This window comes from Varanus komodoensis, unplaced genomic scaffold (assembly GCF_004798865.1).
Source record: "Varanus komodoensis strain SLA01 unplaced genomic scaffold, ASM479886v1 scaffold1, whole genome shotgun sequence".
Classification (NCBI taxonomy): Eukaryota; Metazoa; Chordata; class Lepidosauria; order Squamata; family Varanidae; genus Varanus; species Varanus komodoensis.
In genome coordinates, this window is record NW_025335268.1 from 6989505 (window position 1) to 7002449 (window position 12945).

Below are 12945 nucleotides of genomic sequence, written 5' to 3' on the forward strand. Positions count from 1 at the left end.
ATTCCCAAGCTGGGATGGTCTCTTACCTTCGTGCAATGGCAGATATTGTGCTTGGAGGAATTACTGTGGTATGGAATGGCCACTGCGCTCACTTGCGGAAATGAACTAGGAGGAAAAATAGCCAGGCTTGGGGAGGGGGAATAAACAGGCCCCATTTAGGAATTGATCCAGTTTCAGATATGTATGGGACTGCATTACTGGGTTGCACCACAGAGAGTCCAGCCATGCTGCTAGTTTTGCCAATTCTCTGGCAACAAGTGAAGTAGCCTACAAGTGTGTGCGTGCGTGCGTGCGTGCATGCGTGCAACATTGAGGGGAATGTTCATTGAGGATGACAGCTCCTAAATGTCAGCAGAAGTGGCAGGCATGCATGTTTACCCTTTATGGGTGGAATGGAATGTGATGTAACTAAATTCATACAGGTATGTGAGGGGAAGTCACATGGAGATGGGTAGAGACCTGTTCTCCCCTGCAGAGGAAGGCAGGACGCGCTCCAACGGAGCAAAGCTCAGGGAGCCAAGGTTCCATTTGGATGCCAGGAAGCACTTCCTAACAGTTAGGACCCCGGGGGTGTGGAATGGGCTTCCACAAGAGGTCGTTGAGGCCCCATCGGTTAGGGTGTTCAAGGATAGGCTGGACGTCCACACGGTGGGCATGTTGTGAGTGGAGCCGGCTTGTGCCGGAGGTCAGACTAGATGGCCCGGGAGACCCCTTCTGACACGCTCTGTTTGTATGTTTCTATGTTTGTGCCAGGGTAGCTCCAGTGATCCTCTGCACTTAGGACTGCTTTGTTGAGGTAGATTGCAATAAAATTAGTCCAGGTATGCTGGCCTGAGCACCTTGGAGAAATAAAAACATTTACGACAATATGAAAAATGGTTGCCATGCTTACAATATAACTTAGTAAAATTTAACACATGCAGATCCTACAGAAACACAATTGAGAGAGCTAATAGCTTACTGACTTCTGAAAACAGATGTCTATGGATATTTCAAAGCAATCATTTCCAGGAATTTCAGGAACCAGTGTGCCGTTCAAAGGAACCTGAAATACAGCATGAAATTATTACTGTCAGTGATATAGACAAGGTAAAATTATTTCCAAAAGAAAGTCTCTTCCAATTGGATCTAGTTACATATATATATATAGAGAGAGAGAGAGAGAGAGAGAGAGAGAGAGAGAGAGCGCGCGCGCGCGCGCGCGCGCGCGCGTGCGCTGGGATTTAAATTAGCTACACAAACTGCAACCTATTCAGTATGCTGAAGGTTTTTTATTTGAATAATTTCTACTCTTATGTTATACATTTAATTTACATTGCTTTGATTTATTATTTACCTACTCTGTGTCATTTAATTATTTATTGACAGGTTGATCCACTTCATTTATTTAATTGCTAAACTGCCCAATAGCCAAAGATCTCTCAGTGGTTCACAAAAATTAAATACAACACAATACTCACAATATACCATCTTTAACATACAAAAATTAAAAATTCATGATTGTTTGGATTCCCAGCTCTGAAGTCAGAGACAGCACTCTGGCATTGGAACTGGGGATCTGAGCTCTTATCCCCTGCCTCCATCTTCTTGCAGCTAATACATAAAGAACCACACCAGCTCCCACCCTTTCCAACACCTCAGTGACATGGTTGAAAACAACTGTCTAATAAAAATGCAGACTGTGAGCAGCAAGGAGGCATGTCTTATACTTTTGGTCCTCCCACTCTGCATAGGATGTCTGTTTCCTCCAAGTTTGAGGGCTTACAGGCAATTTGATTGGTTTGCACCCTAATATGTGTTACTATTTGCAACATTAATTCTGCCCCCCACCCAATCTTCTGCTATTAATGTCTAGAATGCACAGGTAATTCTTTTCCTAATGTCAAAAAAGGACAAAGTTGGTGCCAGGTACTGATCATTCATAATTTAAAAAATAATTTTCATTAGTCCTACAGACTCTTTCCTTTTCATATAATTGCAGAATGTACTATCAATGGCTATCAATTTTTCCCCTATGGGTAGCTATGGATAGTAGAGTATGGAATAGCTTTCTCAACACAGGAAATATTTTTTTTGAATTTGTTAACAAACCATGCAGGGAGCTTGATTTATTGAAAATCACCATGCATATGGAAGAAATTAATGACATGGTTTATCCTGTTCTACCATTCACCATGATAACCTTTTTTGTGAATTATTTATTTTTGAATGAATGAAACAATTTTATTAGAATTGACTCCCAACAGTGTAAATTTGCATTTGTATTTGAATGGTGAAAAACTTAACAAATGGCAACTGTTTTAGCTTTAATTATATCTTCAAACAAATTTAGATACTAGAAGAAGTGAAAAATCAACTGAAAGGAGAAGAAGAATATTCACCAATATTTGAAGTAAATATATGTCTGCGGATTCCCTATGAAAAGGACTATCGTAGAAAATATTACCAGGGAAGTGATGATTATATCCAAGAAACTCCATTGAACTCTTTGAAAGAAATATTAGAACATGATGAAAATTTGAAAACCTCATCTCAGTGTAATACTGAAAACAAATGTGAAGAACAGTCAGAAAATACACAAGAGTCAAATGTACTCAGTAGCGAAAACAAAGGTATCATTAGACTTCTTTGGGATTAGACTTTAGTCTAAATCCTTAGTTTAGGGTCACATTAGACAACATCACAGCTTTGCAGTCTAACAGTTACATCAATTGACAGATTTGACCTCTAGTACTATCATGCTATTGGTGTCTGGGTTTACTTCATAAGTAGATCACCTAATACCAAATTATCCCTTTTCAGTTGGCCTGGCCTTTGATTCCATGATTCATTCCATGACAATTTCAGTGCAACAGTACTGCAAGATAAATACATTTGTATAGTATTGGAAAGGCCCCATGGTTTTCACACCCTCTCTCTGTAAGAATCCTTTTGAAGGAATCGGGAATCATATCCAAAGCTATCCTTGTAAAAGTAATATTTGCCTTTGTCCCCTGGGATCTTATATGACTGGAATTAATTTCAAAGGGTCATTCAGTCAAATCCATTCATTACAGAGCTTAAATTTACCTAAGTGATTCTAATCAAATGCTTTTCCAGCCTTCTAACTGTGGCCAGTGATAGAGATACCTTTCATTTAACAGTGAAAGTGACTGAAAAATTCCTGAATTTTTTAGACTTTACAATTTGTTACTCAGAGACAGAAGCTATTGTGAGAATACTATTTATTCAAGCAGCAAAACATTTTAAACAAAGTAATATATTCTTGGGCTTCTGGTAATTAAATTTGAACTAATTTAAATTCCCATCTATTGAAATGGATGAAAGGTATTTGTAATCAGATGTTATATAACTGCACAGTGCAAGTTAGATAATGATATATTCGAGTGCTCACTTACATTTTTAGATGCTCTAATCTTTGAAATACTAACCATTCTCTATGGGCCTTCAGCACCATTCTCATGGTCCTGAAGAAAGACATTGTATGAGATTCCTAGCAACCACTATTAACATTTTTTATTTATTATGTGTTCAGTTGGTTTATTATTTAAATAATGTTTATACTTCTCTTCATCTGAAAAGGCTCCCAGAATAGCTTCTGGGTTGTTCTACAAACAGAGCAGTTCCTTTTCTTGGGTTTACAGTCAAGAAGTGATGACAGACAGGAAAATGGCTTAGGGAAGAAGGTGGAAGGAAAGGAAAATCAGGCAGCAATTTATAAAGCAGCAATTACTACCAAAATATCTACAGTTCCTAGCATTGTTGAGGATTCTGGATCAGGCTGATTGGAGTTACAGTCCAAAACATCAGGAGAAAACCAAATTGAGGGAAGGCTATTTTAAACTTGCAGGAGTCTTTTAGCAACCAGCTGGGATAGAACCAGTCCTGCTTCTGTTCTCTCCTTTTACTCTGAAGCCATTTGTTCCATCATCTAACTCAATGACCCAACTACTTCCAACAACTACATGACACTGGCTTTCTGGTGAGAAAGGCTTAAGTAGTAAGGCATCTTATAATATGTTTTGAATTGTTTGTCCTTTGGGAAGTTCAGTAGCTGTTCATTAGATTTTTTAAATGTTTTTTATGGGAACATGATAACCACTATTAGTAGAGAGACTTTTTATGGGTTGATATAAAAATACAAAAGAATATGCCATTTTAATTGCTTTTTCGTTCTGTTCTAGACCAAGAGTCAATTTGTGAATTTGATTATGAGCCACTTGTGTATAAGAGGTCTGTATAACCATAGAAACCTCATTTCACAGAACACATTGCATGATAACATGGTGGAAAGGCTAATATTTATTTTAATTATTATTAACATTGTATTGCGGGGTAGCTATGTTAGTCTGTGCAGCAAAAAACATGGTAGCACCTTAAATGCTATGGTGGCATAAGCTTTCATTTGTCCCCCAGAGCTCTCTATTTCTCTCTCTCTGGGTGTGTGTGTGTGTGTGTGTGTGAGAGAGAGAGAGCGAGCGAGCGAGCGAGTGAGCGAGCGAGCACAGACGCCATTTTTCCATAGTGCCTAAAAATTTTAATTGACCTATTCAGCACTAGTATCAGGTTCATCGTGTCATCTGCCAAATGAGGCAGATGACAGGATGCCTCTAACATCATGGTTTCCAGTCTACAAAGGCTTACGCCAGAGATCCCCAAGTTTCTGGCTCAATGGTTACATTTGACATTTTAAGAGAATGTCATGGGTGCTTTCACAAAATAGTTGCCAGAGGGGCCATGACCCCCTGTGCTTTTTCCCAGAAGGCAATTCGGTGAGAGTAGAAGAAAAATCAATTTCTTGATGCCTATGTACAGGGCAGATACTGGATCTCCAAAGCAGAAGCCATTCTTTTGAACCCAAATAAAGGTGGTGCTGAGGGCAGCCCTTCACATTGCAGCAAGCAAAAACAATGTAAACTGTCTTAATAAATAAAAATTAGTATGGGAAGGGACCTAGTGGGCACCAAGAGAGGTGTCTGTGGGCTCACAGGAGCCAATATGGGCCATGTTGGAGAGACACCCCTGCCCCAGCAAATCCCAAAGCAAATCTGTTGGTCAGGATCTTAAAGAAGGTCTCACAAGAAATGTTTCCCACCCTGTCCTGCAGCCCCTTGTGACTTCCCCAAAGGGTCAGGGGCCTTGCTGTGAGATGTGTGGAGGAGTGGGAGAGAATGGTGAAACTTTCATGTGGTGAAGTACCTTGTGAAGTAATGTTGGCATTTTGAAGTATGTTCATCATGCATAGTTGAGGAGAGAATCCCAGTCTTTTAGGGAGGAAGCATAGGGGAGGAAGAGGCAGGAAGCAATCTTTTCATGAAGCTCCTTAAAGGACAGATGTTCATTGAATGGAGGGTTCTGATTTTCAAGTCCTCCGTATACCCTAAGTGTTGCCAACACTTTTCTAGCAGGGAGAAAGGAACAGCAGAGGTCTTTCTAGCCTTTCCATCCTCCCTTACTGCATTTTGGTTCAGCAAAGGAGCAGCAGTTGGATCTGATGGATCCATGGTTTCTCCCTACCCTGGCCATGCTCCTGTTTCTCCCTTTCCTTCCTCACCTTCCTGTTCTTATTGTCTGAGCTCAGACCTTGGGAGAGGGAACCAATGTAGGGTTTTCTGAAGCAGCTGAGAAGAGATGGGGGAAATTCCCACTCACATCTCTCCTCTTGAGTTCGTAGGGTGGATTCTTCAGCATCTCATGCCCCCTCAAATACAGCCTAAGGATTGCTCTCTAACAACCTTGGAGACAAAGAGGTCAGAGAGAGGACAGCAAGGAGCCTGGGGTGTCCAGGGTATATGGTATCTGAAGCCACTCCAGCTTTCATCCCTCCCCTTCCAAGAAACTCTGGCTAGCTTGTTAAGAAAGCCCACTCTGTACTTCTGAGTCTCAGTGCTCACAAAATCCTGTTAGGATTGCACCCTCATATTCCAGCTTAGTCTTTAATGATCACAGATGCTTTTCCCTGACATCTTTTGTCAATAAAATATATATTAACTTCTTTTCCAGTTCTCCAGAATTCTTTACAGATACATATTTAAATCCTAATAAAAGAGAGTTTTCAATACAGTTGCAAGGAATTCTGGATGGCCTAGAAAACACCATTGGTAAGTAATCTCTGCTAAACCATGTGCAATATTTTATATAATTCTTACTTTTCAGTTAATATTTGGTTAGCACGCATGGTGTACTAAATAATTACTGAATGTAGAAAAAATAGTCCAGAAAAAAATAGTCTTGTTTAAATATAAGTATATGCGATACACACACACAGTACTATCCATCTTAAGAGAGCAAATAAAGATGTAAATCTTAACAGGTATATTTATTGTCATATCAAAGATAAATTTCTGCATTAATGTAAAATATTTATCCTAAGATATATCATTATTGACAAACTTTATTTCAAACAGTTTTACTTGAAATTAAAGACAAAACAACAACAATCTGATTCTGGGACAGTCAGTTTTCCCCAGTGTCATTATGTATATAGCAATTATACTGGTAAATTAGGATATAATTAGACATTATGGGGATAGTACTCATATTGAGTTGTGCTAAATATTGTAAATGCAGGGTGGAAATTAAAGCACATCATTTGTGGGAGGGAGAAAGAGACTGAACTACCCTTGCCTAGGTAGAGCCTCCCAGAATTGCTGTTCCCCAAACTAGCTTTGCTATCAAGAACTAAGGTAATGAACATTTAGTTAAAAATGGTTCATAGATTTTAAGAGCCCCCATGGGGACTCTGCATGGGGAATACATTAGACCACTGACATAACTGCAGCCTGGTGGAGATTCTGTAGGGAGGCCACTATATGAAACCGTAGTTTTGTCTGCAAGGCCACTTTCATTTGCATGATAATGGCAAGGTTCCTTTGCAGATGTATCAACAAAAGCAACCTGGAGCTGCGGATTCACACAAGTAACTACATAATTCCTGCAGGGCTCCAAACCTATCAGTTGCATCATATGGTACTTTACATTTCCAGGTAAAATAAACCTGAAATAAACCTTGCAACAAAACAAACTGATACTTATGATATTGTCACAATCGCAAACTGTTTCAGATGCTTCCCAGAAGTGTCACAACAGTTGGGGTCAGACAGGGTTCTGATTAAAAAATTTCAAGATCCTGTGTACCACATACGCAGTGCCAGTTGTACAGTTCTATAGATCATGGCCTTTATTTTGCATTAGTGCATAATGAGTTTCTCAACTTGTAAATATGTTTGAATAATCTCTCTTTAGATCAGATTATACCATTTTCTCAGGAAGCTCAGCTATCAATCTTTGTTGATCAATCTTTACATAAAATAATGCAGCCATATGAGGCTTACATTGATTCTGAACCAAAACAGGGTTTAGCAAAATGGCCAAACTGTGATCTCATCCTAGGAACAGATCCAGATTACCAAAGTAAGGTATGTTTTGAAATCATGTAAGAATAGTATTTGGATGCTAAAAATATATTGTTCATAGAAACGTTTTCCCTGCCATATTCACGACATTGTAGAATATAAAGAATTAGTTTTAAATTGCTCCAATTTAATGGGTGTATTCTATCATTTAGAAAGCAATCGTGACATAAAATGGGGAAAACATGGGTGTATTGAATCACAGAATAATTGGGTCAGAAGGCGCCAAGAAGGCCATCGAGACCAACCCCTTGTTAGTGCTTGATGTCATCCTGATCAGATAACTGGCCAACTGCTTCTTGAAAGACTCTAGTGTGGAAGAGCATACAATCTCTTTTGGTAGCTTGTTCTACTGTTGTACTCCTCTCACAGCCAGGAAATTCTTCCTTGTGACTAGCCTGTACTGTGTGTACTACAGTTTAAGTTCATTGTTCTGTTGGCTGAAAGATGCTGGAATGCAAAAGTCAGAAACTTTAATCTATGCTGTAAAATTGTGCAGGTAGACAGAACTGTGATTTGTAAACTTCAGGGAAAACTTATGGGCAAGCACATGCTTTGCACATGGATGGTTCAATCAATCCTGGAAGGTAGGGTTGACAAAGATGCCTGCCTGGAATGTTTCATTTTACAGCAGTGGCAACACAGGAACAGGTTTGCCTCCCATTCCTGCAAAACACGCGCTGGTGACTTCCCGCCTAGACTTCTGTAACGCGCTTTACGTGGGGCTTCCCCTGAAGACAGTCCGAACACTTCAATTGGTGCAAAATAGAGCTGCCAGGTTGCTGACGGGGATGGGGCGTTATGCTCACATGACTCCAGTCCTCCGTCAGCTTCACTGGCTTCCCATTGAAGCCCGGGCCCAATTCAAGGTGTTGATTATGACCTATAAAGCCCTAAACGGCTTGGGTCCTGGCTACCTGAACGAGTGCTTACGTCCATATATGCCCGACCGCCCTTTGAGATCTGCGGGAGAGTCCCTTCTCCGGGAACCCTCCATGAAAGAAATTAGGAGAGTAAGTACCCGGAGGAGGGCTTTCTCTGCGGTGGCGCCCAACCTATGGAATTCACTCCCCAAAGAGGTCCGCCTGGCACCGTCGTTACTGGTTTTTCGGCGCCAGGTAAAGACCTTTTTATTTAAACATCATTTCAATTGTTAAAACATATGATCTGGCCAGGGCAACTTCTTCCTCCTATATTTTTATTTTATACTGATAATTTTAATTTTATATTTGTAAATCAATGTATTTTTTGTATTTTTGTATTTAATGGTAATTTATTATGTACTATTGTATTTCAATGTATTTTATCATGTTGTAAGCTGCCCCGAGGTTTCGGCAAGGGGCGGCATAGAAATGTTATAATAAAAAAATTAATTTTCTTGAGTTTTCACTTTCATTGACTGAGTATAGTTGGCAACAGACATACTGCTAGATTCAGTATGTGTGAGCAGAAATGGAATGTATATATGAGATTCTCCTATTTTAATAAACAGTTTTAATATACCTTGTATTTTCATTAAAATCTTAGTGGGCAAATGGCATCATTCTAATCTCAGACTGAACAAAGGTTAAGTTAGATAAATAATTTTTTATTCTTGCAATGTATGTAATACAGAAAAATTGTGGGGGATCATACAAGAGCTTAGTTTTGTTGTCTAGCAACAGCTTCTAGCTTTGATTTGGTTTTTAATTTGTATTTACATTGCTAGGATCTGCTACATGGTAAGAAAGGTTGCAATGGGCTAGTTAGAGTGTTTATGTCATTGAGCCAAAAATAGTAATAATGAATGTGGCACATACTTCTATTTTTCCCTTTTTTCTCTCAGTTGGGCTAGTTGTATCCTGTAGCACATGGATTTGCTGCCATCTCATCTAGTTTCACTTTGGATTCTGGAGGACCAAAACTGAGTGGTCTTATGATAGTTCAGCCATCTGTATCTGCATGGTGTGCCTTGCTTTTCTGAAAAGGCGATTGAGTACAGATTGAGTACAGGCTCCTGTACCTTCAGTAGTCGCAAGAAAGGACTTTTGCTTGACTGCAGGACTGCCACTCCACCCCCCCCCTCCCCCGGGCATCAAATGCATATCTCATTTCTTGCAGAACTAAGAGTAGAAAGAAGCTTTCTCCAGTATGGCTTACTTTCCAGTGGGAACACTCTGGGTTCTTTCAGTAATTATATCTTAACAAGCATTAATATGTGAGGCTGACACCAATTGATAAGAACAGTTGATAAGATGAATATGCCCTTGCCCTTGATTTTTAAGAATTTAATTAAGTTTGTAATTTGTTGCCATTTTAACCCTGCAGATTCTGACTCTTCTGGCTCTTCAGAGTTGTTCACTGACCCAAGTAGAAAGTTACAGCAGAAACTTTATGGAATACTGCAATATGGTAGATAAAGCAAAGCATATAACTGACAGGATATCAGCACTAAGAAGAGAAATGTCTACCCATGAGTTCAGAAACATTCTGGAACATTATACAGCTGATACCATGGAGACTGTATCTATGATCATTGAAAGACGTATCTCTATGTGTAAGGTCAAAAGTCTGAACTTTCAGACAGACTGCTTGCCATATTTTGAGGCTTTGCTTAATGTAATTCATTCACACTTTTATGCGGCTATTGATGCAAAGAATCAACACCTTGTAGAAGTAAGTGTATCAGCTTTCATTTATTTATTACATTCATAGCCTGTCTTTTCAATAAAATTGTTGTCAAGGTGATGTTTTTCATTATGCAAAGGTTTAGAGTAAAATTCATTATATGGAAACAAAATTCTGCTTAATACTTCTGTTGGAATTAAATACTGCTTAATGGGTGTAATTAGAAGGTTATATATACACATATTCTTTGATAATAATGTTATTAGTGAGGAAAGAGGCCCAGGCAAAACATCTTGTATACATAATTCCCCCATCCCCCAACGAATGAAATTAAGTAGATCTTGCTAGGTAGCTGGATCTTGCTAGGAGTAAGCGTGGTTTGGAGACTGTTTGGTTCAGATCTCTTTGCTAGTACAGAGGGGAGGATAATATATTGGGCCATGGAGGAAGTTGTCTTAATAATTTCTGCCAGGTAAGTGAACTTTTATGAATGTGTAGGTGGGACTAGAGTAGAAGGGTGGGGAGAACTGGGAGGTAGTAGACAGCTGATCAGAATTTCCAAGATTTAGACCTAGACTAAACAAATATTACCTATGACTTCTAGGCTAGAGTTTCAATATTGTCAGCTGACTCTTCAAACCAAGTGGGACTAGTCATGAAGTCATGCCAACCCATTAATCTGAACATCTTGTCTTAATTGTGAGAACTCCGCCTGCTCTTTTGCTTCCTTTTCCTGACTGCTACCTTAGATTGGGCCCTCTGCAAATTTAATCTTGCTTCTGCTGTTGGATCCTCCAGCTTTCAGTTGTTATCATGGAACTGACTTTTGGCTTGGCCAGCTGTGCCTTGCCTCCGGCCTGTCTGTGACCACTCCTACTTCCTCTGGCCTTTGTTGGATTGGGGGCCTAATCTCTGTCCTGTGACCATATCGATTGGGAACACAGGAAGCTGCCTTCTGTTGAGTCAGATCACTGGTCTATTCAGTCCACCCATTATCAAAGCTGACTGGCAGCAGTTTTCTGGAGTTTCATGTCAGATTTTTTTTCATCCCTCCCTAGAGATGACAGGATCCTTCCACCTGTAAAACATGTGCTCCACCACTGAGCGTCAGTCCTCTGTTTCTTATTCCTTCTTTGCTTCTTCTATGGCCATAATGTATCCTAACTATATCCTATCTTGGAGCTAGGCTTATGCCTGGCAATGTATTACAAAAATCTCTGCAACTTCTATAATTAGCATAGCAGGGTTTTTTGTTTTTTTGTTTTTTTGTCATTGCAGTACTAGAACTTTGCTGCTGAGATGAAGGTGTCTCTGGCTTTGCCTGCTCCAAATTACTTTATTTCCTTGGAAGCATCTGTCACCCTTCCTTTAAAATGTCTCATACAGCCTTGCCTAGCCACAACCAGAAGTTCTGCCTCACCATTTCTGGGGAATGATTGTATATATTCCAGTATGTATTAAATACTTTATTACTGCTCTATTGCCCTTAGGTTACAAGGACAGCAGTAGCAAAGTTGAGCAAAGAATTGGTAACAGTGGATGGATTCATTGAACATTTGCTATATCTCAGTGAAATTTCCTCACAACTACCGGATATAAAAATGCAGTTTGAGTGTCTTTCTGAGCTCTACTCCATTGCAAAAGACTATGATATCTTTCTTCCGCTTCAGCAGCTTGCTCTTTATCAAACAGTCGTTCGCACACTCCAGAATCTTCAATCAGCAGTCCTTATTTGTGAAAAAACGAAGGATGACTATATTATAAAATTCAATGAAGGCTTGGGAGAATATGTTGACAACCTGCAGGCTGAAATGAGGGAATACAAAAACAAAGTAAGTCACTAATTCTTTAGCCTGCTTAGTGGTTGTAGATAAACCAGACCAAAGCTGAGGTGCACTTAATTTCCTTGTTAAGCTATAGCTATTTTTATTTCAGTTTTGGGGGTGGATGTTGATAAAAGAAGAACCTTTCTTGCAGGCTAATTAATATGGATTGATTTAATTGTCTAGTACAAAGAGTTTAAATTACTCAGAGGCATGACAGGGAAAAGAGACCATGGAAATTTTTCCTTAGATATGAGCACCTGTCTCTGACAAAGGACAAGATAGAAACTATGTTTCTTCTGTAAATTCAGTATCAGCTGGAGCAATAAAAAGGTGTCATTGAAAAAAGAGAGAACAATATGAGAATTTTCATAGACTCATAAATTAGTGGAGTTGGAAGGGGCCATGAATGCTGTCGGATCCAACCCCCTGCTGTTGCAGGACACCAATTTACACCATCCCACTTCAATGACTGTCCAGTTTCACTCTGAATATTTCTAGAGTGGGAGAGCCCACCACCTCTCTAGGCAGCTGGTTCCACTGTTGTATTGCTCTGATAGTGAGAAAACCTTACCTGATTTCTAGCCTGAATCTGGTTGTTGCAACTTGAACTGAATATTCCGTGTCCTACACTCTGGTATCAGCACCATCCCACTTGGATGACTGCCCAGTTTCACTTTGAATATTTCAGCAAGAAGAGATCTTGACCTTTCCCTCTGTGACTGTCTTTGAGGTACCTATAGAGGGATCCTGACCATCACGCTTTCTATTATTTATGAAAGTGAAAGAATAAGGGTTTTCTGCTGCACTATTTTGCTGTACCAAAGTGCCACCTAGAGGTTGTAAATCAGAAAAGCAGGAAAGGAAATGTTCTTTCTGTAGCACGCAGATCTCAGTTCTGCAAAAAACCTGAAAGTAGCAGCCTATTAACAGCCTTGTGTAGAAAAGCCCCTAATGCAGGGTTAATATTGGTCCTTCAACAACGCTCCAACTGATGTAACTCATGCATTTATCAGAACACACTGCTATGCTTGAGGCAGTTCAATTTGTAACAGAATGGAATCAAGTTCTTTGGTGATTGTGATGATAATTTATTTTCATGT

General features: G+C 39.6%; 1 protein-coding gene across 1 annotated transcript in view; it reads left to right on the top strand.

The window, feature by feature from the left end:
* The window catches only part of DNAH14 (dynein axonemal heavy chain 14), a 174927-nt gene that overhangs the window by 26014 nt on the left and 135968 nt on the right, over nt 1-12945 (top strand). Inside the window, 6 exon segments of the mRNA XM_044450129.1 lie at nt 2333-2612; nt 4185-4233; nt 6004-6101; nt 7246-7418; nt 9720-10067; nt 11510-11851. Coding sequence (XP_044306064.1) covers nt 2333-2612; nt 4185-4233; nt 6004-6101; nt 7246-7418; nt 9720-10067; nt 11510-11851 — 1290 coding nt within the window.